Here is a 26,269-nt window from a genome sequence, read left to right as displayed (position 1 = left end):
ACCGGGAGTTGCAGTAGGATGGTTCGTATTCTTGGGAGAAGGCAATACAGGATCCCTGAATAAGATCAGTGGTCTGGCCTGGCAAATTTTAACCTTAGCTAATGACATAGAGATGGACCTTGAACTATTAAACGAGGAACTTTTCTCGGTCAGAGAGGCCATTATCTAAAATAGTCTAGCTTTAGACCTTATTCTAGCAGAAACAGGTGGTGTCTACAAAATGTTGAACACATCATGTTGTTTACTTATACCTGACTACCACTGTAACATCTCAGATGTAATGAAACATATGTGCGACACAATCATTGTCCCTCCCACCGCAGATGGCACCTGGTTCAAGTGACTTCAAAACCTCCTAGGGAGTGGGGGACATTGGATTCTGGCCATGATCATGCCTATAGTAATCATTGTGATAGCAATATGCCCAGTTGGACCATGTTTAGTCTCCTGCAGGCGGTCATTCCTAGATAGACTGATACAATCTGCAATGACCAATAACTATCAGCTCATACAAGTGCGAATGACTGGGTACTGCCCATGCGAGAGGATCCATATGACTCCACTCCAGACTGGCCCCCAGCTCCACACAGAAACTATGACCCACCAGGAAAGGATTAGGCTGATATTACAAAGACTTTTCAAAATCCAATCTTATTATTTGTAGTATTAGTTTATGTTTTGCATGCTTAACATGGACAACCTGGCCAAAAAAAAGGTCACCACCTGGATTTAACTAAGCAAATAGGTAAGAGCCTCCCATTGGATAATTACTGCATGGCGATTATGTTTCAGCTGGCAACAAGTTATTTAACCCTAATTGATGCAGTGAGTAGCTTCTTGTTAAACAACCATGTCAAAAGACATCCTGTGGTCGTGGAAAAGATGTTAATCTGTTTCAGAAGGGTCAAATTATTGTCATGCATCAAGCAGAGAAAACATCTAAGGAGATTGCTGAAACTACTAAAATCAGGTTAAGAACTGTCCAACACATTATTAAAAAGTGGAAAGACAGTGGGGATACATCATCTTCGAGGAAAGAATGTGGTCAGAAAAAAACTTGAACGATCATGACCGGTGATTACTTAAATGTGTGGTAAAATCAAATCGTAGAAAAACAACAACAGAACTCAGGGATATGTTTAATAGTGAAAGTAAGAGCATTTCCACATGCACAATGCGACGCGAACTCAAGGGATTGGGACTAAACAGCTGTGTAGCCTTAAGAAAACCACTTGTCAGTGAGGCTAACTGGCAAAAACGGCTTCAATTTGCTAGGGAGCAGAAAGTTGGACTCTGGAGCAATGGAAGAAGGTCATGTGGTCTGATGAGTCCAGATTGACCCTGTTCCAGAGTGATGGGCGCACCAGGGTAAGAAGAGAGGTGGCTGAAGTGATGCACCCATCATGCCTCGTGCCTATTGTTTAAGCCTGTGGGGGCAGTGCTATGATCTGGGGTTCCTGCAGTTGGTCAGGTCTAGGTTCAGCAGCGTTATGTATCCAAAGAATGAGGTCAGCTGACTACCTGAATATACTGAACGACCAGGTTATTCCATCAATGGATTTTTTTCTTCCCTGATGGCACGGGCATATTCCAAGATGACAATGCCAGGATTCATTGGGCTCAAATTGTGAAAGAGTGGTTCAGGGAGCATGAGACATCATTTTCACACATGGATTGGTCCAGACCTGAATCCTATTGAGAATCTTTGGGATGTGCTGGAGAAGACTTTGCGCAGTGGTCCAAATCTCCCATCATCAATACAAGATCTTGGGGAAAAATAAATGCAACTCTGGACATAAATAGATGTGACATTGCAGAATCTTGTAGAAATGATGCCACAGCAAATGCATGCCGTAATCAATCCTAAAGGTGGTGCAATGAAATATTAGTGTGTGACCTTTTTTTTGGCCTGACAGTGTATAACATTCTTATGTAAAGGCCTATTCCTCACAAAAACAGCGCTTTGCTTAATATTGTCTAAACTAATGACAATCTGGTCGAAAATCTCACAAGAGAAGACCATGGATTGAAAAGATATTTTTTTATGGAAATATCTTTTACATTGTTCTTTTATGGCAATATATTTTACAATGTATTTAACAATCCCTGTATAATTAAATATAAACTTTTTTTCTTAGTTGTCTTTAGGACAAAAGCTGGGAAATGTAATGGAAAATTTATAGTTAATTAACCTCTTGAAAAGTTTGTGCAGTAAGTTAAGATGTTACAGGTGCTTCCTCTTGTCTCTCTGACCCTGACGTTACCCATTATCTGACCCACCCAGGTTCTTGACACTGGTACTGGGAAGATAGGTGCAGCAGGACAAAACAACTCCTAGTAGGGAGTTGTTCTTTTTTCTCTCTGCTTTGGATGAATGGTATAAAGGTGGGCTGAGAGAGGGGGCAAGTCACCTCTCTTACAGATGCCAAGCATGGTCCCTTACAGACGCTTGTGTGTGTAACTGAGACACCCTATTTCTGAGTCTTTGAAAAACTTTATTTTTGTTTTTTACCCTTGCCTCCGAGTCAATTCATAGCACAGCAATTGATGCAATCATCATATTGTTTCTCTAAACTGTCCAAGAAGATTTTTACTACACAATCATTCAGAGAAATGTTACAGTGAATTAGATTTGCAAATCTATACTAAAAAATTAGTGAGAAGAGAATGGCATGTTGGTACAATGATAATACACAGTCTGAAGCAAGTGACACAAAGTTTGGAATGTAAATGTTGACTTAATAAAATAGAGGCATTTAAAATGTCATGGAAAAATAGCCTCATTAAATGTAAGCATGCCCTCACTATGGGTTTTCATCACTAATAAAAAAATGTAAACAATCTAAGATTTCTGTTTAATACTGTGTCAGAACTAAGCAGGAATCATATTGAACTTCAATCCCTGATTCTGCAGGAATGTAGCAATAACAAATCTATAAAATTTTTCATTGGCAAGATTGAAAATATCAGGAAAAAAATGAATTGCGCTTCATTAGGCCTTGTTAACCTTCAAGTGAATGTGACAAAAGCCTGGTTAGTTGAGATAAACAATTACAGTACTTTCCCCCAGTCTGTCTTGAAGAGCGCATTTCTTCCCAATCCACCTCATGAATACTTGATACAATTCACCCTCAGTTACTTAAGAATTGTTTATTGCCTATTGGTATAGAGCCTGTAAATTAATAAATTATTTCTATAAATTATAAATAAATAAATTAATTAATAATCACTTAATTAAAACTTGTATTCATTAGACCAGTAATTAAAAAAAAAAACTATTCTTAATCTGCATGAGCTTTCCAATTACAGGCCATTTTTGAACCTGTTTGTTATTTCCAAAGTACTAGAAAAAATGTTTTATTGCAATTATGCACATTTTATGCACACAAAGATCTTATCCATTAACTATTTCAGGCTGGATTTAGATCACATAAAAGCACTGAAACTGTGCTAACTAAGATAGTTAATGTTCTCTTAATATCCTCTGATAAAGGATACATATCTTTGCTTATACTTTCAGGTCTTAGTGCTGTATTTGAGACCATCAACCACAACATATTACTGAATAGGCTGGAAACACTCACTGCCACTAGAGGACAAGCACGCTCCTGGATTAAATTTTATCATACAGATCATTATCATTATTTGTCCTTGTCAATTTGTCTATAATGAATGAATTCTCTTTTCATGAAGAGAGAAGCTGTAACAGATTTCAGACTGCAAGTGCCTCAGATGGACTCAACTCTAAACTTTTGTGAGTTTACTGAACTAATAAAATAGACATTCATCTTTCCAAAACACAATTGCTTAGTTATTTATTGAGCAGCAATTGCTTAGTTATTTATTTTCCCTTGAAAATATTATTTCTATATTTACTATTTCTAATGTTATTTCTAACATGACATATGTGATGTTACATATGACATATCTCACAATCACTCTCCTGCTCCCAATCACCAGAACACTATTCACTCACATTGGTGCTGGTCATCGGTCGGCTCACTGGGAGAGCCAAAGCACATGGCACCTCAGCTACCACAATGTAGGAGCACAGATTGTGGAGAATGCCTGTCCACCCAGCTGCTGGGTCTACCCCCTCTCCCAGGAAGTGAATAGGTCATGGAGCTGTACATTCAGGAGGCCCTACCCCAAGGCTATATTTGCGCATCCACCTCCCCTGCCTCAGCCAGTGTGTTCTTCCTAAAAAAGAAAGATTGGTGCATTAAGACTATACATAGACTACAGTGGCTTGAATACCCTATTAGTGAAGTATCCACACATGAGTCACCAGGTACTTCACCACATTAGATCTACGCAATGCCTATAATCTCATTTGGATTAGAGAAGGGCATGAATGGAAAACTGCATTCAGCATAGCCTCAGAACAAACAAGTACCTGTTTCTTACATACATATGACACATTTGCTTTAAAATAACATAGCTATGCCATTCTCTACAATTTTGAAATATTTTAGATCACTGAATCTTTCTAAGATAAATATTGTGATCACATATATCGTGTGTGTGTGTGTGTGTGTGTGTGTGTGTGTGTGTGTGTGTGAGTGAGTGAGAAAGAGAATTGCAGTCCTTGTGATCAAATATGTTAAATCAGCATGACCTGCTAAATCTTAACTCAAATGACCAATATTACATGACCATGCATGATTAACTGGCAAGAGGTTTCATCAGTTATGACAATACAAATGGTAGTAGAAAAAAATCTTAATATGATTTTTAAACTACAATATCTTTTTGGGGGGTAATCTAAATCACAAACTTGATCAGAGTAACTTTTATTTGGTTAAAATGCAGAGATAAGTTATTGGAGGAAATATGTTATCTCCGTAACTAGTCCAGTGGGCTAGTCCAGTGTTGGCACCATCTCTGCAGTAGCATGCAAATAAAACAGAAAGTTTATCTGTAGTAGCACAACTTAAAGGGCCACAGTCCTGAGGGCTCTCTGAGACATTGCATTTCACCCATATCATCATCACTAACCTGAGTGAAAACATGAAGTGGCTAATGACAGCATCAGCATCTCAGATTAACAGAAAACTCTATGACTGGGGGCCTCAGGCTCTGTACCTTTATATAGAGAAGGCTAAATAAAACCATGAGTAAATAAATAAGTCTTTAGCCTAGATTTAAGAATTGGGAGTGTGTCTGAGTCTCAGATTAAAGCTGGGAGGCTGTTCCATAACGAGGGGCTTTATAGGAGAAGCCCCTACCCCCAGCAGTAATTTTACTAATTCTAGGGACTACGAGAAACCCTGTATTTTGAGATTGGAGTAGACAAGGTAGGATATAGTATGCAATGGGTTCACTCAAATATTGTGGGGCCAGACCATTTACTACTTTTTATGTCAACAAGAGAATTCTAAAATTGATCTGAAATTTACCTCAGAGCCAGTGCAGATCTGAAAGAGTGGGACTAATGTCAAATTTTCTAGCACTTGTTAGGACTCTGGCTGCTGTCACAGATTCCATGAAACATGCTCATCCCAGCACTGCCACTCCCACCAATGTCTCTGATCTGGATCGTGGGAATATTAATCAACAAAACTATTGAGTATTGACATCTTCCTAAAATAATGGCCTAAGTCATTTTTTCAGGTTTTTCAGGAAACACAAAAAACTGAACAAAATATAGAAAATATGATTTTTATTAATTCTTTACTGACAAAGGGCATAAAAATAGATGACTTTTGACATTCCTATAAGAATGTGTCAATTATGCAGCATAAGAGAAATACATGACTTGGGCAAATACCTGAACATTACTTTGTGACTTAAACAATTTTAAACTTTCAAGTTTGTGAACAATGAAGAGTAATTAACGAACTAACTAAACATAATGCTGAGGAAACGTGCATCTTATCACTTCTTCTTCAAACTTTTCATTGCTGGATTCTTGACTGATGCCTTTTAATGTGGCAAACTGTCAAAGAACACTCAACGGGCATTATGTGTTTCATTGACTGGAGGTCCTGGAACTTTCTCTCCTTGATTGGCAGAGCACATGGAAACATTTTAATCCATGCTATTGGCTCATTTGGTATCTGTATCCTCTGTGGCAGTTCTTCCCACACTTTTTCTGAGAAGGACAGCTTGAAATTGACCTTGCCTTCACTGGTAAACTGAAGCGCGCGCAAAAATGCACAGTTGGATCTCCAGCTTTTTTGCCTGGTCTGATGCTAATAAAGTAAGATGCATTCAGTTTCAGAAACTTGTCATGTCTGAGCATTTTCATATGGTACGGCGATGGCCGAATTGCAGTCTGGAGTATGATGAGGTAGTTGCTCGGTATGAAGATATCAGTAACTAGTTTGCATTCAATAGTACTATGCATGCTGTTACATTCCATTTGTGTGTGCCCTGCACCAAGGTATTTCTGTTATTACTACCCCATATTTCCTGCAAGCTCACAGAATGCCTTGGCTGTACATACGTTGCAGCTCTGATAACTGCAACCATCGCTCCACACTATGATCTCTTTCAGTTCCAGATGGTCTTTAATCACACGTTCAAAATGGCAATATTGAAGGTGTGCAAACACTTCACTACTGAGGTCACCTTCTGTTTCATCCCAAATGTAGCAGTACCCTTCCTTTGACCTCAAGTTGAAGAGTGTAAAGTTATGGACCTGCAGTTTTGTTTAGTAATACTGGCTGCTGGCTTGGGTCTTTGGACACAGTAGCACATCTTGCAGGTCCTCATTATTTGCAGAATCTTTGTCATGGGATTTCTCTTGCCTTGCTTCAGCTTTCTGGGTGACATGGGCATCATAGTCAGCCTTACTGATATTACCATGCTTAAATGAAACACAAATATCACACTGATCTTTTTGTGGAATGAATACAGAATAATTCTCTTCATGGAACACATCTGTGAAATATTGTATTCCAACGGCTCTCACTCCAGCAGTTGCAGCTGTCTGTTGATATTCCCGATGCAGCTGGGAGATGGTTGTGCCTGGGTGAAGGAACTTCTTTGTAGGTCTCTGTGCTTCTGCAGTAGTGTGAATCAACAGTTGGCAGGTCCCTCAACCAGTCCTTAAGGAAATCCTTGACATCAGTTTCAAGCTTTGCATGCTTGCCTCCCTTAGGTCCAGGTGCTGCTGCTCGTTCTTCATGTACGATGGAGTGTTTGTTTAGCCAGTGTGTAATGGTTCTTTCAGGGAGACCAAGTGTAGAGGAAAACAGTGCCTTACACAGTTTAATACTTCTTCCATCTTTGATCTTTTGTTGGTAGGACAATGAAGAACTGCATCTGCATCCCTTAGCAACTTTCTTTTGCTTTGTGTTAACCTTTGTGACCATTGTTGTAAAATATAATCGACATTCTTCTCAGGTGTTCATTGTCCAAAACCTCTGAAACATGTACTGCTGCTGCTCTTCTGTAATGGCTTGGCAGTCTCGAGTTGAGACTCGCTGACAGAATTTTGAGGTGTCGGGAGGACCCAAACCTTTGGCACTTATTTCTTTGCCACCTTTGATCTTGTAAGACATTCCTTTGAGGCTTTTTTTCTTGGATTAATTTTGCTTCCATGTTCCCAGACTAAGCCATTTATTTCTTTTCTCATTGTCAGCTTCCATGAAAGAGGCATGATCAGTGTTGAGTAATTATCCTTAAGAAAAATCATTTGCTGTTAAGCTATAACAAGAACATGCTTGCAAGCTATAAAAACAGGTGTACTGTAATACTGCTTAAATTATTTTAATAATTATTTATTTAGAATTACTAATACTATGTTCAAGATTTATAAAATTGAATGTGGAAAGAAATATTATTACTATGCATGAAATACAGAAAAGAAAGTGTTAACAGAAAGCCTATCACTTGTCACAGCCACAGATTAGTTTACTAACTAAAATGCTGGCTAAAGAGACTGACTAAAAAGATATATAACTATGCAATATTTATAGTATTATCAATCTTATAGGAAATATCATCACTTACCAATAGGGGATGAGTCCTGAATCATGGAAATAACTTCATGGGCTTAGTAGAGTTTTGTTCTTTTTAGAGCATCTGACATTTTGAAGTCATATTGTCTTTTGTCTTAGGCAAAATAAAATTGCCCAAGTCACATTCTTGACATAGGCCATTATGTTACAGGGGTAGAATCACACGATCTGTTAACCTGAGGACATAGGCGATTTTACCAGAGGTGGCAAGCATGGTGAGGAGGTGATTTAGGCAAAAAAATCATTTTGGTCTGTTTTACAGACCTCGTCTCCCGCCTGACCCCTGGATGCTTTCTGGACTCTGCTTTGCATTTTTGACCTCAGACAGACCTGACCAAGATTATCAGCTACCCCCCTCTTCATGACTTGCAATGCTCAAGGTCCTAAAACTTCAACTAAAACCCTTCAGTCCCCCCTGCCCCGTAATCTAAATAAAACCTCTAGCAATTGGATCCTCTCCTTTGTGTATGTGTACAGCTACTACGTTCTTTATGGGATGGAGTTTATTTAATGACTTTGTAGCATCCAATTAGAAGACTTTAGAATAATCTAATTTTGATTAGTTAAAAGCATGAACCAATTTATCTGCATCTGATGTAGAAAGCATATGTCTCAGTTTAGCAACATGTAAATTGAAAAAGACAGGTTTAGTAACATTAAGTATGTGTCATAGTTCCCCTCTGCTAGCATCACGGTCCCCTTGGAAGCCTGTTATATGCTCCTTGTTTTGTTTTTTTTTCCCTCATGTATTGGTATCACCTGTTCCTAGATTGCCTTTGTTAGTCTATTTAAGAACTTTGTTGCTGATCATTGTACAAGCCCTTGTCATGTGTTCACTCTAAAGCCTGTGTTCTATGTATTGTCTTATTGCCGGTTTCATTCTACCCTGCACTATGCTTTTCACTGTGTTAGCTTGTCTGTTTTTTCCTTTGGTTTTTGAGTATTGTTTTATTTTCCTGGACCATTCTGTGGATTATGATCATGGATTTGCTCTTTTTTTTCTTTTCTTTTTTTTTTACAGTTTTGGTGTTACTGAAAAATATTGCACTCATCAAGATTTAGTAGAATACTATCGATAAATTTATTCTTACATCTTTGGATCCAAGCAATAGCACCTCAGTCTTTTCAGAATTCAGAAGGAATGATTCAAGAAACAACACCACATCTAGCAGTTAAGTAGGTGAGCACAACAACCATTTTTTTACTCATAGGATTTGCCTTCCATTCCTGCCCATGAACACAAAGCATGCCTTTAAGATATATTTCAGTGTGGCCTTAGATGTCAGCCCCCTCAAACTGATCTCATGGTCTGTAGAGCCATCCAAAGTCCCGACCATCAATGAATGAATGAGGAGAAGAAAACAAACCTGGAGGGCAATGCATTTCCAGTTGCAATGAGCCTTGTGGTGACTGAAACTCAACTTAGACTAATAAGACTAAACTGAAACTGAAGATGGACTAATAAGCTAACCAAGGTCACAAGTCATATCCACAGCTATCCTCAGATCAGATGTCCTCCAGCAGCCTGCAACTCAAAAGTTCATTGTTCTGTTGAAAAGTATGTGATAGTCATTTCAGTACATTATTGGTTAGTGTGCATGCTAAGTGTGCAAAGCATCTCCTTGTGTATAAGTTCATACCAAATTAAGCTCCAAAATAGGCCACTAAGTTAACACAATCATTCATACCTAACCATTATTTTGTTTAATGTGTTTATTTATTTGGGTAAACCAGTTCATTAGCATCTTTTTATGTATTGACATTTATTCCTCCAAACAATTACTAGTGACTTTTAATGTTCTTGATCCCCACTCCTAAAGAGATAGTAAATGGACTGGTAATAGTTGCAGATAATTAGTCTAAACCAATGTAAACTAATCACAATCATAGGTCTATAAATAGACAAGGGAGGATGATGCATTACCTGTCATAATGGATTTTTGGCATTAATCAAAGACCTAACTGAAGGACGGATAAGTCGAGAATGTGTTTTCAGAGATTTTCTTGCCAACCACGATGATTGGTTAATGAGCTGATTTAGGTTCCCAAGAGCCATTCTCTTGCAAAATCGGGTGCTACCTGTCCACTTACAGGTTTTAATAACCCTTGGATTCCTGGCAATTTGTAGTTTTCAGAGCAAAGCTACATTTTTTAACAAGTTATTTTAATGTTGCTGCAATTTCAGACATTATCCCTTTTATTTTTTTTTAGCTCATTTGTCAGCTTTACTGATGTAATTGTATTAATTTGCATTTGTAACACAGCATCTGTGAGAACATGACCTCCACTGTAGGTACATGAGGCACGAGAGACATCACTGGGGGCAACAGGTGTAGAGAAACTGCTGGGTCCTGCTTTCGCAGTCTTCAGCTGCTTCATGACCCCTGTCCACATCCACAATCCTCTCTAAGAATATAAAACAGTGGTATTTAAATATCATTAAACAATTTTAGACTGCAGTCAGTTTTGCATCTATTTCAGGAGCTCAGAGAAACAACATTTTCCTTGCCTCAATTCTATGTAGCCTATGTATTATACTGTATTATACTGCAGGTGCCACTTTTATAGAGTATTATACAGAGTTTGCTTAAAATATGTCTGACATTTTTACTTTGGTAGGTAGAAATTATATATAGTCTTTACCCTAATATGTTAAATAGAAATGGAGTTAGCTAGTTTCATGATGCATTGAAATTGTCAAATTTAGGTCAAAAAAATTAATCAGAGGAGGATAGGAGTCACCACTTTTATCAATGTTTTGAGAATGTAGAAGAGGTTCAAAATTGGAAATTTAATTTTAATTTATTTAATGTATTTACTCTTGAATATTTTTGAATGGCCTAAGTCTTTCAAACTATTACCACTGGGACATGATACCAAATTTCAATAATTTCGCCCTTCTACTTTTTTTTCAAACTACTTCCATCTCTGAGTAGTGATAACCCTAGATGAAGGAGAGGTCTCTGCTGACACATAGGACTGCACACATGCATATGATCAATTCTGTCTAACTTGAAGCATGTACTTGTAAGGTGCCCTGTGCTGGCTCATCTAAACTCTGATAAATTATTTATTTTCTCAATTGATTCACTGACTTGCACATAGGCTAATTACAGTACAAGACTAGATTTTAGATTTAAACAAATGAGCCTCATCTGGCCATCATTGAGGCTCATTAGCTACATGACAAACCATTAGCGGGGGAAGGGGGAGGGAGGTGTAGGCTAAACTGCTTAGGGCTAAATGGAGCACAATTTTAAGAATCAATCAGAATATATCTGATACAGTAAACATCCCCAACTACTACTTATCACATTAAACACAGTTTTGGTAGAACGGCAAAACGAAATAAACAAATTAACATTCATATACCCTCATTGTTTTAGCATTTTACAAAATAGCAACAATTTTTATTGTGTGATTACACAGATATTTACCTTTTTTTCCTGGGGTTATATTTATGCTCCTCCTGGTTGGCAGCCCCCCCCACCACTTAAAACATCTGCCCACGCACCTGACACACATTAGCCAGCTCAATTAGCTCTACACATTAACCCATTAGAGAATTGTGGTCTATTAGTACTTTTTTGCAGTACTCCAACTTACCACCACAGAGTCTGATCAAACTCCATTTCAGCAGCCCCTCCTTATATTTTGTTAGATATTTCCTGTTCCAAAAATTTATGGTAAGCCCAGTTCTGGAGGTACAAATTTTTCTTTTTTGCATCAGGCAGTATAGCATGGTTGTGTAGTTTGGATCTAGGGTTCAAATCCAGAAAAGCTTTTATTAACAAAGTAACTACAGTTATTGGGTTAGCTGCTTGTATTTTAAATTATACTAAAATGATAAATGGTTACACTCAAATATGTTATTTATGTGCAACTTCTCTGCACTGATGGCTCTTCAAGTCATTTCATGTGGTTTGGATATAAATGAGGTGATGCCTTTGAGAGAATTTGGAGGAACTGTGACTTGAGAGTGAAAATACAGATACAGGTACATAGGTGAAGTTGTCAGTATGAGGCCAGAAAAACTGCAAAGCTGGGTATAGCCTTCGTCACCAAGGAGGTCAGTATGGGTTTACATCTACATTTACGGCATTTGGCAGACACTCTTAAGCAGAGAGACTTACAAAAGTGCTTTGTCATTTACTCAAACTACACCATAGCCAGTACAGTAGGTTAGAGTCCAAGATACCAATGAACTAGAATGCTGCTGAAATACAGGGATCAGTGCTGATGCATAGAAGTGCAAAATACCTCAGCTCCATCTCAGACAACAATCAGTGCAATAAACAATACCCGTTACGACCCTGTCTAGGTGGTGAGGTCGCAACAGCAATGTAATAAGACTGGTAGCAGGATGGCATGTGGAATGACTAAACACTGGAATAGTAGATGAGGTGAAACTGTGTATTGAATTTAGAATGGTGAACACATACACAAACATTGATTAACTCCAAGAGTGGCTAAATGCCAACATAAAACCCAGAATACAAAAGAAAAACACAACCAATTACACTTCAAAGGACAAAAATAAAATACAATCTTAAACCAAGTCCCTGACAATAAACAGACAATAACTGCAAACCAACAGGCACCACTCCATACAATCAGTAACTATATATATAAACATACATTAGAACATTTACTATCACAGGGATCACAATTATAAACAGAACACAGTGAATGCTTACGTACAGATCTACACATACTCAAACACAAGCCGACTAGGGATATCACAAGATAAGGTAAGCACAGCCAAAACCACAAAAACCAAGCCATACAAATTCACAAACCACACACTGTTGTGCCAACTCTAGTATGAGCTTGGGAGAGCTGCTGTCTTCTCCCAGTAGGCTCTTCATATTGGCCACAGCAATCACTTAAGGTAGGGCAGAGCCAGTAAAGAGGTGCAAGGAAAGACCCAAATCCCGAACTGGACTAGGAGCGCACTGCAGCAGCCCAGGAGCGTAACATACCCTACAATAAGTACTAGAGTTAGTCAACATAGGAGCATGGTCTGTGGTCATTTAAATATTCCACAAATAGATGGATCTTCACTCTGCGTTTGAAGACTGCATGGGACTCTGCTGTCTGGACAGCAAGTGGAAGTTCATTCCACCATCTGAAAGCCCGGACGGAGAATAGTCTCGATGCTTGTCTTCTATGAAACTTGAAGCATGGTATTTCAAGCCGAGCTGTACTTAAGGTACGAAGTACTCGAAGTACGGATCGGGCTTTGACTATTGACATCATGTATGGAGGGGCTGGTCCATTTTTGGCTTTGTAGGCAAGCATCAACATTTTAAATCTGATGCGGGCAGCAACTGGAAACCAATGAAGGGAGCACAGCAGTGTAGTGACATGCACGAACTTCGGAAGATTGAAAACCAGTCATGCTGCTGCATTCTGGTCAAGTTGTAGAGGTCTGATTGCTCTTACAGGAAGACCAGCAAGCACGAAGTTGCAGTAGTTTAGTTTTTAGAACTTGGACCTGGGCAGCTTCCTGCAAGAGAAAGGGTCAAATCCTTCGTATGTTACAAAGATAAAATCTGCAAGACTGGGTCAGATTAGAAACATTCGTTGAGAACGACAACTGGTTGCCCGAAATTATGCCCAGGTTACGAGCAGGTGTATACAGTTGTTATAAAAGTGAGCTTGGAGGGGGCTGGGGCTGAGATGTCAGCCCTCGCTGTTGAGCCTTCAGGAGGTGTCATGGGTTTAATCCAGCGAAACACTGAAGAAGGGAGGTGGTGACCGCTGTGAAGAGCTTGCGATGCTGTGGTTTCTAGTATGAAGTGAGTGGGCTAGGCCATATGTGAAACTCTAATTGTTTGGCACAAAACATACCTTATCCTGTGTAGAATTACAATTGTCATATTTTAGGGTCTGTTAAAATAATTTACACATTAAGTTCACACATTCTGAATAGCATTCAGGGTGGACTAGAATGTGAGTTTGAGGCAGAGGAATAGGATGACAAATAATGAGCTGAATGTAGCCTTAGCTATAGTTAGCTAATAACTATTATTAATCTTATGTTGCTCAAAAATAAAATTAGACATTAGGTATATCTCAAATGTAGTCTCTATGATTACTCAAAACTATTAGATGCTTTAACAGGCCCATGTTAATCCTTTCACAGCAATATATTGCCTGATGGGTAAGAGAGTGTACTGTCTTCTTCAGAAACTTGGTAATGCTTTTTTTCTAGGCAAGAGCTAAGTGAGTAATTGTTTGTATTAAAACCTAGACAATGCACAGAATATATTCTGTCAAATAACTTAACATGAGGCATAGGTCTATCCATTCTAGAAAACCAAGTGAATCTGAAAATGGGATGTTCAATACCAAAGCATCAAAGCTTGTTTCACTATTGCAAAGCATAGCTTTGTAGTTAACATTGGCTAGAAAGCTTTGCACTGACACTTCATACTGTCATAGTCAAGACAGATGAAACATTAAGTAAATGTGATTTTGAAGTAAGATGTGTCTTCAGTATGGAAATTTCAATAGATTGCCAGTGCAAAACTGCATTTCCTAGCCACACTAGACTGACAACAGGCTATATACCCAAAATAAAGGAAACACACCATTTTGGACTCATCACCTAATACAAGACGTGCTCCTAGTTGTCCAAAGACATACGTTACTTCATTTCTTCTATTTGTTTTCTGTTGTAAAATGTACTTTAAAAAAAAACAACAAAAAAACAGGACCTTTATTTTGACAGAATTTGACTCACTACTGTAGTCAAGAGTTGCTATAATCAAAATGCTGTTATGCAGAACTGGTAACATACAGATCACATACAACTTATAACACTTATATTGTCTTATATATAATATTGACATCAAATCTGTCAAATCTATATTGAAAAAAACTACACATGTACTCTACACCAAACACAAAGATGATATGAACAATGAATGCTATACTTGAACATGGCCAGCTGTTTACATTAAACTTTATATTTTAGGCTTCAAAGAATGTTGGTGTTCCGTTATTTATAACTATATATATGATCGTTATTTTAGTCCTGGGGAATAGACGATAAAATGTATGTTAACAGAAGATTTGGTTTGCTTCACATATCGTTGAAATTACCGACACTACAGCTACCAAGATGCAATGCAGAAGATAATACAAGCCACTGTCAATGGCCCAACGTGAGAGCCATAATTCAGGGAAGGTAGACTGTGTTTAATAGTAGCGGTTTACGCAGCTAGCAAGCTAATTATAATTTCTTTGTGGAGTGTTTAGATTAATATAAAAATATGTCAGGAGACGAGGTATGTAAACAGGCATTACGTATATATTTGGATTACAAAATTAGTTATGTAGTTGCTTAAAAGAAGGCTGTTAGCTAGCTAATTACCTACCAAAGCTAGGATAGCTAGCTACCTAGGTTTAGTCGCATCACGTGCATCACCATCTCGCTATATGGAAATGGTTTTAGCTAGCTAAACTAGCTTCAAAGGTTCAGCATTTCCCTGACTAGCCTTTCCCATATTTGATCTCTCCTTTTATTATTTAATTGTGATATTCAAATCTGACATGTCCATTTTTTGTTTCTTATCATGATTGCATATACACACCCAATTCGGTGCCTTGTCGAAGATTAGTTGGATTTTCTATAGTTGGCCTAGCTAGCTAGCTAGTTAGTTTGCGAAGTTAACAGAAAGCTAATGTCAGTTTAGCCAGAGACTTGCACATTCTGCTGTTTCAACTATTTTGTCTAAATTCGCACTTCTAACTCGTTTAGTTCAAACGAAACAATCTAACGTTATTGAATTAATTAACGTTAGCCAGCTAGTTAGCTAACAGTTCCGTAACTACTACAGTTAAACGTGGTAACTATGGAGGTAGCAAATAAGTACATACCCATTTAGTGTGTTTTCATTCCCCCTTACATCTGTGTTTGGACTGCCGGAAAGTGTTTACCACCCACTTTATTTAGTAAATCAGAGCGAGACTGATTGACTTTAGTAATGGCCTGTGAAGTTAGTAAAAGATTAAAGTAATGTTACTGTGAATGCCTTTAATTTAAATATTTATTAAATGTAACTTACCCATAACTGTTAATTTCTGTCATTTGCTTGTAACTAATTCATATTTTTGAACTGTAATCTGTCATTGCATAGATGATATTTGACCCCACTATGACCAAAAAGAAGAAGAAAAAGAAGAAGCCTTTCATGTTGGAGGAAGAAGGAGGAGAAGGAGAAGATGTGATGCAGATTGAGACAAAGGAGCCTGAAGTAGATGGAGGAGAAGAAAAAGACTTGGATGCAGATGAAGATGATGGGAAAAAGAAAGGTAAAGCACACTTTATTGTCTTTTGCTTCTTTTTAATGGCAGGCTTGCAGGAAATATCAGAGGAGTCAAGAGGCCTTTTAGTTTCATTTCAGCTCTATACAGGTATATAGTGAAATGAAATAACACTCCTCCAGGACCATGGTGCCATGCAAAAGGAGAACATAAGTATAAACAACAATTCTGAAAATTCAGATAACATACAGGATAAATAAAATATAAATACAGGATTTCAGAAGGGCCTTCATTTTTGCCTATTGAATCAATCATCTTTTACAGAATGTAAGGATAGTTTCTTTTATATATTAAAAATATAAAGGTAAGGCATATCATATGTTGGCCTATTACATAATTACCTCATTAGTCTTTTCATGTTGTTCAGTCATTTCTCAATCATGGGGTTCTGACACAACAAATGAAATTTATTTTACATCAGTTGCGTTGTAACAGATAGTACTCATCTGCAATAGAGTGCAGGCCTCTGGTTAAATGTTTTATCCAAAAATTTGAAATTTGATTCTTTCAAATATGCAAATACTGTAATTTACATTAGCTGTAAATAATAGTTGTAACTTATTTTAAATTGCCATCGGTCTCTCTGCTGGCATCAACCATTGGAAAAACCCATTTCGGCTGATCACTAATTTACTTTAATATTACTGTTACATCTCATTTTGAGTTTTAAATCCGTAACTCTGTATAACTTGGTCAGGCTGAATTGGTAACCTTTGTATAAGAATCACAGTTCTGTAATTTGTAGGTGTTTTTTTTTAACTTGGCAGCAGTTACTTGGTGAAAATGTACAGACAGTTCTTTTCAGCATCATTTCTGTATGTTTCAGCCCAATTTAAAATTGATATGTAGCCTTTGTAACAAATGGCTGATCTGTCATATTATATTTACTAGCCTAATCATTATTTATATATAAATGTGTTTCACATAAAATCTTTATTTACAAAATGATTTATATAAACTGATTAGTTGGATTCTAATTTGGCCTACATAATATTTATTAGCCAGTTTACTATTAAAAACAATAAACATTAATGTGCTAATCCCTTGATGTACCTACTTTATTCTCCTTCCTACTTTAATAATGCATTTTTAAACAATCCAACACTGAGTGGAAAACATATGTAACATTAAGCTCTACCCACTAAGACCTTGATAATTTGCATGTTTTTCAAAAAGCTGCATATTATCAATAGAAGTATTTAAAATCAGGTGAACAGCTGACCTTCACAAATTTCACACAGCTCAGAAGAATCAATTTTTTTAATGGCTTTAATATTAAAATTTGAAATGGCTGACACACCCCCAAAATAGTATTAGGTATTATGGCTAGACTGAAGTCTGAATCCTTCTCCTTTGCACAATCCTTACCAAACCTGACTCCCAAGAGTTTTGATGCATTTTGGACAGTAGATAGCATTGTAGCATTAAATTATTGTTTTTTAATTTTTCAAAATCACCTCCAAATCATGTGATCCTCTACAGTCTTGTCAAGTATATCAGTCTGAGTCAGCACAAAGTTTGGTGGAATTTCATTCATAATGGACAATTATCATGGAGTTGACATTTCCAAAACATTGAAAATTCATGGACTCTTAGGTGGGCCATTACCAAAACTTGTCTATATACTTCTCAATTTCGGATGTCTCATTCAGCATTAATCAGATTCGCACATTTGCAAATCTGGGAAAATAAAAGATTCTCCTTGTCAAAGCTTCAAAACAGGTATACGCAATAGAACTGTCTGTAAGATTCAGTTGACCTAATGCAGTGAAAACTTTTTCACTCCTAGTCGAATATTCATCATATCCAGAAAGCGTGCTGCCCAAGTGCTCCAAATCTGCTGAACCTTGCCCTCATTCACACCTTGTTTGGGAACCTTAAATCATAGCTTTTGGCTATTTTATTATTATTACAAATTATTTTGAATTAAGTCATTATACTTTGCTTAAATATAAACTGTATTCATGAAAAGATAATCATGAAAAGTCTTAAGGGGGTGTATTTAAATTTTTTGCCAGTCATGTATGAACACTACACCCAGTGATTTGGTAGTGTAGAGGATGAAAGCTGATTGAAAATCACTTGTCATACATTCAAACCGATCTTATTCTTTATTTAGTCATTTTGTTTCTTTTTTTAAAAAAATTCATATGAAGAAACATCAGATGACCTTGACGACCTTAACTTCTTCAACCAAAAGAAAAAGAAAAAGAAATCCAAAAAAGAAAAGATTTTTGACAGTGAGCTGGAGGAAGGAATGAAGGTCAGTAGATTGCTTACTTTCTTTGGCTTCTTGTCATGTTGTCTTGTGCATAGTAGATATCTTAATTAAATAAATGCATGAGTTTTTGTGAGGGTGGCAAAGGAATGATTGTTTTGCTAATAGCCAGTTAGATGTGCAATATAGGACTTCATGCCAGGTCTTGGTAAACCACCCTGTGTTCAATACTTTAAAAATAAATAATCTTTACAATACCACCAATGCATATCTTTGAATTAGATTGTTTCATATTGTTTCACAATCCACTTTGTTGCTAAATTTCCAAAGGAGCTGAAAATTGAAACAGAACCATCAGAGATTCTAGATGATGATGATTTATTTCCTGCAAAAAAGAAAAAGTCCAGAAAGGTTAAAGATTTTCAGGATGACACTGACATTCAAAACAGAGATGATGGTACGTAGTAGAGATTATTTAATGGGCACACCAACTAAAACTGCACTTACACTGAAAGTGGTATGGTAGTGTGTTACCTCATCTCTGGCTTAATGTAATGTCAAATGATATGATTCCAAAGGTCTTGACGATGATGACAGTAAAAACTTGGATGACATCACATTCAGCACCCAGACAGGGCCTGCTTGGGCAGGCTCAGAGAGGGACTACACATATGATGAGGTAAACATCCTGTTGGTGTTTGAGATATAGATTTTTACTTAGGCATTGCATTTGCAAAATCATTTTGAATTTCGCAGCCACTGCAGAGCTTCATTTAGCCTTCCTCTGCCTTTTTACATGTTGGTTTTAGTCATCTTTTTAAAATTTTTACAGCTTATTCTTCTTAGGAAATGTTTGATTTCAGGAAAGGCTTTCTAAGAATTTCATGCATTATTGTCAGTTTACTGTGATACAATACTTTTCCACTCCCGTTCCATTCCAGCTTTTAAGCAGAGTCTTTAATATCATGCGGGAGAAGAATCCAGACATGGTTGCTGGAGAAAAGCGGAAGTTTGTAATGAAGCCCCCTCAGGTCGTCAGAGTTGGCACTAAAAAGACCTCCTTTGTAAATTTCACAGACATCTGCAAATTGTGAGTACAACTATAAACTATCTAATTTCTCTGAAGCTAAAGGAGAGTTATACTGTATATTTCTAAATGTTTTTGTGGACAAATTTGTTCTGGACCTGCATGTGTTTGGATAGAAATGTTTTAACCTTATAATATGGGCAATTTGCCTAATATGGGAGACTTGCCTAATTCTTTCTCTTAGGTTTACTTTTTCTAACACACTTATCAAATGTTGTCTATGATTTTTAGGTTGCATCGACAACCCAAACACCTTTTGGCATTCTTACTTGCTGAGTTGGGTACAAGGTCAGATTTCACTGGGTTTATACAAGCCATAAAGATGAGAGCTTTCTGTCAGCTGTATATTGTTGTGCCCATATATGTGTAGCAAAATTGAAACTTTTTAAAATATTCATTTTGTTTCTTTGTTTTTTAATATCAATAAACGATTGTTTTCTCTCTCTAGTGGTTCTATAGATGGAAATAATCAACTTGTTATCAAAGGAAGGTTCCAGCAAAAACAGATAGAAAATGTATTACGAAGATACATAAGTGAGTTTTGATTTAAAATTTACAATTTATTTAATATTTTGGTGGTTTAAATATAAGAAATGTATGTTTGCTACATTTAGTAATTTGCAGAAATATCAGTACATTTCATGCACTGTATCACCAAAATTAATCACTCAACAAATGTAAAACTTCCATGGTCTAAGATGGTCTCTGGTATGATCTAAAAACTGAGGTCCCAAAATCCTATTCTCTTGGCATTTCTCTTTGGCATTCATCTCTTAAGACACTGAGTGTAAAATTATTTATTTGCATTTGTTTTATTTCCATCTTTTCAGAGGAATATGTGACGTGCCACACATGTAGGTCTCCTGAGACCATCCTGCAGAAGGACACTCGTCTGTATTTCTTACAGTGTGAGACATGTCATTCCCGCTGTTCTGTTGCAAGCATCAAGATGGGCTTCCAGGCTGTCACTGGCAAAAGAGCACAGCTGCGTGCCAAAGCCAACTAATGCTGCTCTAGACCACTTGCATTCCATAGCACTGCACACAACTCAAGAATTTCTTGAATTCTTAACAAAATTGTTGGTGTTCATTCGAATCAAATGGAGGCCAAATGCTGTCAGACACTTGTAAAATAGTCAGTGACCCATTGCAGCTTCATTAACCTGGAGTGTAAGGGTTGCTTAAAGTTGTGCAGTCTGGCTGTGAAGCATGACATTTACAGTGAAATGCAGTACAGGATCCTGAGGCCTGGACATTTTTATGAACTGTTGAATTTATTACTGCTGCCTTGTTGGTGTAGGAAAAAAAAATCACTAAAATGCATACCAGCTGGCCGATAATGTGCTGTGTAGATTCAGTGTAGGAAATTAAAAAAGTTCAGTATGTTGATGAAATAAAGAACTAATGTGCGTGCTTGCGAACGCGCATGTCCAAAGATTACTATCGTTCACCAACTTTTTACAACATGATCGAGAATGTTTTAACTGCTTCAGTCAAGGTTGAACGGTAATAACTGTCCATAGATAATTATTAAAACAAGCAGAGTTACCAACAGTAAAAAGTGTAAAAAATGTTTGCCTATTAAGATTATAGAAATAGATTAAAATGATTACTTTGGTTTAGAATGCTTCACACATATTCTGTGCCCAAAACTTGTAGTTGTCATGTTGCAGACAATTGAAAATTACAATTTAGTTTTTTGATGCAAGTAGAAGTTGTTCCATGCAAATAGGTGTCCTCATATCATCACCTATTACAGTGAAGGAAATGGCATAGTCAGTATATAGTGTGCAGCCTAGAAAAATGCCAAAAGCAAATGGGAACAATCTAAGGGATAAGATTCAGGGATAGACATGCAGCCATGCACCCGTTTAGACCACTTGACTTAAATGGTTGTGGCTTTCAATGACGTCAACTTATTTTGTAGAATCCATTATGAGCAGTTTGATCACTTGGAATGTATTGTGGTCAAATGATGCAAAATAATGCCTTTGAGAGGATCTTGATAAAGGATGCTGAAAAGCTCTGAGCTTGTTTGCTGCAATGCAGCTGTGTATAGTTAATGTGCAAATCAACTTATTGAACACGTCTTGTCTGTGTCAAAAGTTGCTGCTCAAGAACTGGATTCTACAGACAATATCTGCATCACCAGAGATGCTCATCCTCTCACAAATCTTCATGGCCTACTAAAACCAAAAAAAGAAGCACTATAATGAGAACAATGTACTTTTTTTTTTTTTTACCTACCTGTGATTATTTATACAATATAGATGACATTCTGTATACCTTTCCTGGAGTTGTGGTTGTGTAAACCCAGCACAAAGAAAGAACAGTGAACTTGTCTCACCTCATGTCTTTGTGATTTGCTAGGTGGAAGTGACTGACCCATGTTTGAACTTTGGGCTTCTACAGCATTTATTTGCATTGTGTGCAATCACTTGGAAGTCAAGGTTCAAAGTTAGGGATTGTCAGGCTGTCCAGGTCTTGCAATCACTTTTTTAGGTATTGAACTGTAGTATATTAGACCAGTCTTGAGACCATAAATTAATGTTGAGACCCTATCGAGCTCAACGTCATTTGAAATAAGTCTTGGAAATTGTTTATGAGACCAGCTAGCTAATACTAAATAATGCTTTAAAAATGGTTTTGCCTGGCTAACAAGATACATCTAAATTTTCCCTTTCATGATAACTCAGTTGTATTGGTGGTTGTTCATTGGTTTCAAAATGCAAACAGACCCCATGTGCAGATTGCAACATTATTACTGTTTAATCATTTAAAAATAAAAAGAGTACATGAAGGCACTGAACCTTTTATATACAGGAACCTAACCAAAAGCTAACATAAATAAATCTTGAACATAGTTTTAAAAATTGGAAGTGTGTCTGACTTACAAACTAATGGTGGAAGGCTGGTCCATAACTGAGGGTCTTTATATAAATATCTTTATATGGAGTCTTTTCATCTCTCCATATTGTCAGTTATACTATGGTATACTATTACATAGATGATTTGGCTTAGTCACTGGGGGCTTGGACTTGGACATTTGTAAAGCTGCTTTGTGACAACATATGTTGCAATAAGTGCTATATAAATTGGATTTGATTAGATTTGATGGTTTCATTAGCATATTTTGGCCCTGATTGATCAGCACAACAGTAGCAAAAAACTAAACTAGTCTTGGTATAAAAGGCCATAGATAACTATTTTGCTTTTGTCTTGAATAACTCAGTATACCATTAGTAATGTGTTTACTGTTTATGTTAGGAAAGTAATGAATGTGAAATTACTTGCAAATAAGGCAACTCTAACAATGAATCAAAGATACATTTACATTTTCAGCATACTCAGCTCTTATTCAGAGCATCAATGTCATCAGTTTGACTGTAGTGTTTTTCAGTAATTTTACATGTTTTTATTTGCAGATTTATTTTGTGTTCTTCCACATCTTGTTTCTGTATGTCATATAAAATCAATTGTTATATTCATATAGTTCATATAATAATTATTATTTATTTTTGTGTGTGTGACAAATGTCAGCACTTATTTGCCAATATCCAGTTTGTATGTCAAGGGTGCTAAAGACATTGGTTCTGTGCAAAAACTCATTTCATGAATTTGGCCTTAATCCACACAAAACTGCCCTTTTAAAACTACATATCTGTATCTAAAACAATTTGATCTTCAGGAAGTACACCCAGGCATATCAACTACTGACAAGTGTCTAGTAAAGGAGTGGATTTGTATGGCAACTGTTGTTATGACCATGAAATGATATTCTATGTCTATGAAAATATATTGTTTTGCTTTATATATTACATTTTTTTTTTGTTTGTTAAGAATAGTTGAATGGAGAGGAATAAGATTAGTAAGTAAGATACTAATGAACTATGCACTATAAAACAGACTAGTCATCAATTAGAAAAGACTTTATAGGAAGTCTAAGCTCTCTGTTCATGTGGAAGCTTATAAGCAGCACTTGACTACTTATAGTGATACTTTACTCACTGCTAATTCAACCTATTTGTCCAGCCTCATTAACAGTACAAACTCCCATCTCTTCTTAACAGTCAAGCTATTTAAACCCCCTGACAGCACCGTAGTTGCTTCTCCTTGCTCTTTGAATCCAAAATTTGAGTCCTGTGTCATACCAACAGTGAGGCATATTGAGACCATTCATATGTGGGGTTACTTAGAAATTTGCCTAAGAACACTGCCATGAATAAGGAATGGTATCAAAACATCCTCCCAGAGCAAGTTCTCCCAATGATCCAGGAGCAATTTGTTGATGAACAATGCCTTTTTCCAGCATGATGAAACACCATGTCAAAAGGCAAAAGTGATAACCAAAACAGTGAAATTTTGGGTCCATGGCCAGGAAACTCCCCAGATCTCAATCCCACTGAGAACATGTGATCAGTCCTCCAAAAGAGGGTGGACAAACAAAAGCACAGAAACTGATCAACTTCAAGTATTGATTAGGCAAGAATGGGTTGCCATCAGTCAAAAAAGAAAATATCGATGCTTGTTGTCCATGAGACCTGAAGCAAGGTATTTCAAGCTGAGCCATACTTGAGGTTCGAAGTACTCGAGGTATGGATCGGGCTTTGACCATTGACCTCATGTATGAAAGGGCTGGTCCATTTTTGGCTTTGGAGGCAAGCATCAAGGTTTTAAATCTGATGGATGCAGCTACAGGGAACCAATGAAGGGAGCACAGCAGTGGGGTAACGTGTAAACTTCGGAAGATTGAAGACCAGTCGTGCTGTTGCATTCTGGACAAGTTGTAGAGGTTTGATGGCTCTTAGAGGAAGACCAGCAAGTAGCGAGTTGCAGTAGTCTAGCTTTGAGATCACAAGAGACTGCACAAGCACCTGGGTAGCTTCCTGCGAAAGAAAGGGTTGAATCCTTCGTATGTTACAAAGGAGGAATCTACAAGACTGGGTTAGATTAGAAACATGAGCTGAGAACGACAACTGGTTGTCCAAAGTTACGCCCAGGCTACGGGCAGCTTCGAATGGTGATACCAGGGAGTTCTCAAAGGAAACAGTGAGGTCATGGTAACGGTTGGGAGTACCTGGGATGAACAGAAGCTCAGTTTTACTGGGGTTGAGCTTCAAGTGGTGGGCTGTCAACCATGACGCAATGTCAGTCAAGCATGCCAAGATACGTCTGGAGACCTGCGTGTCAGAGGGAGGAAAAGAAAGAAGTAATTGAGTGTCATCGGCATAGCAGTGGTAGGAGAAACCATGAGAAGATATTACATCACCAAGAGAACAAGTATACAAAGAAGAGAAGGAGGTTCAATGCTGAGCCTTGTGGAACAACTGTAGAGTCTACATGGTTTGGATGTGGATCCTCTCCATGTCACCTGATAGGACCATCCATCCAGATAGGTCTGAAACCATTTCCAAGCAGAGCCGGTCACACCAAGCCTGGAAAGTACAGAGAAAAGAATGTTGTGGTTCACTGTGTCAAAGGCTGCTGAAAGGTCTAGAAGAATCAAAACAGATGACTGTTTGGCAGCTTTAGCGGCATGAAGTTTCTCAGCCACTGCTATGTGGGCCGTTTCTGTAGAATGTGCCAGTTTGTAGCCAGACTGATTGGGATCATGCCTCTGGTTCTGGGTGAGAAAATGAGACAATTGATTATAAACCTTTCGTTAAAGGGCTTTTGAGAGGAAAGAGAGAAGTGATACCGGTCTGTAGTTGGTAATGCTTGAGCTGTCAAGTGTGGCCTTCTTGAGGATTGGTACCACCCTGGCAGATCTGAATGCAGTAGGCACATATCCAGAAGATAAGGAGTTGGTGATGATGACAGAGATGAAAGGAAGATCTCTTGTGATTGTCTGGAACAGAGCAGAAGGAATCGGATCCAGCGGACATGTAGTCGGATTGCTGAAAGTCAGGAGTTGAAGAATTTCATCTGTGGAGAGAGGAGAAAAAGAAGTCAGAGAGTTGGATGTTGGGGAATGCACATTGGTTAGAAGGGTGGGAACAGAGGAAAGGGACTGGCGGATTGCTGCAACCTTCTCCTCAAAGAAGGTGATAAAATCCTCCGGTGTAAGAGAAGAGAAGAAAAAATAGTGAAGAGCTTGCGTGGATCAGATGATGATGATGATTCTAATTTCTCTCTGTAGTAGGATGACTTTGCAGATGTTACTTCCAGTGAGAACTTGGAAAAGAGAGACTTGTATGAGCTAAGGTCTGAATCTACGTGAGATTTCCTCCACCACCTCTCTGCAGTCCTTAGTTCTCTCCTGTGGCAGCAAAGTGTTTCTGTTAGCCAGGGGGCAGGTGGGGAGGACTTAGCGGGTCTAGAGGAGAGAAGGCACAGAAGATTCATTGATGATGAGAGTGTAGAAATGAAAGTATTTGTAACTGTATCCAAAGAGAGAGAGGATAGAGAGTCAGGGTAAGGAAAGGTGGACAAAATAGAAGTAAGGGAAGAGGGAGTTATGGAGTGCAGATTGCTATGGATGAAGGAGGAACATGTTGGAGAGGACTGGATGGAAAGAGAAGGAAGGGAGAGAGAGAAGGATAGAATGTTGAGGGTGAGGTCAAATGCTGTCAACAGTGGAAGGATGCAGGAGGAATGCAGTTTGTCTGATGGAAGGTTGAAGTCACCAAGGAGAATGAGTGGATTTCCTTCAATGGGGAATTGA

At 37.7% G+C, this 26,269-nt stretch overlaps 1 protein-coding gene and 1 long non-coding RNA gene across 3 annotated transcripts; one reads left to right on the top strand and one right to left on the bottom strand.

Moving 5' to 3' along the window:
- Positions 1–12,366: 12,366 nt before the first annotated feature.
- LOC145658743 (uncharacterized) lies at positions 12,367–16,144 on the bottom strand. The gene is made up of 3 exons (XR_014124575.1): positions 16,043–16,144; positions 15,855–15,966; positions 12,367–13,476 (listed from the first exon to the last, which is right to left on the bottom strand). It is a non-coding gene; the product is annotated as an uncharacterized LOC145658743 (long non-coding RNA).
- On the top strand, positions 15,126–23,418 carry eif2s2 (eukaryotic translation initiation factor 2, subunit 2 beta). 2 transcript variants are annotated; one of them, XM_081717873.1, is made up of 9 exons: positions 15,126–15,262; positions 16,115–16,289; positions 18,458–18,564; positions 18,850–18,976; positions 19,098–19,198; positions 19,461–19,609; positions 19,838–19,882; positions 20,055–20,140; positions 20,437–23,418. In XM_081717873.1, the coding sequence occupies exons 1-9, from the start codon at positions 15,248–15,250 to the stop codon at positions 20,610–20,612; spliced, it is 981 nt and encodes a 326-aa protein (XP_081573999.1). In that variant the 5' UTR covers positions 15,126–15,247; the 3' UTR covers positions 20,613–23,418. The 2 variants fall into 2 exon arrangements, with proteins under 2 accessions (XP_081573999.1, XP_026866568.2); XM_027010767.3 differs by having other exon boundaries at positions 19,838–19,894.
- Positions 23,419–26,269: the final 2,851 nt, after the last annotated feature.

Source organism: Electrophorus electricus, chromosome 7 (genome assembly GCF_041902795.1).
Source record: "Electrophorus electricus isolate QZ-2024a chromosome 7, ASM4190279v1, whole genome shotgun sequence".
Classification (NCBI taxonomy): Eukaryota; Metazoa; Chordata; class Actinopteri; order Gymnotiformes; family Gymnotidae; genus Electrophorus; species Electrophorus electricus.
Note: the sequence above shows the minus strand (reverse complement) of the source record. Positions and strands in the feature narration are given on the sequence as shown.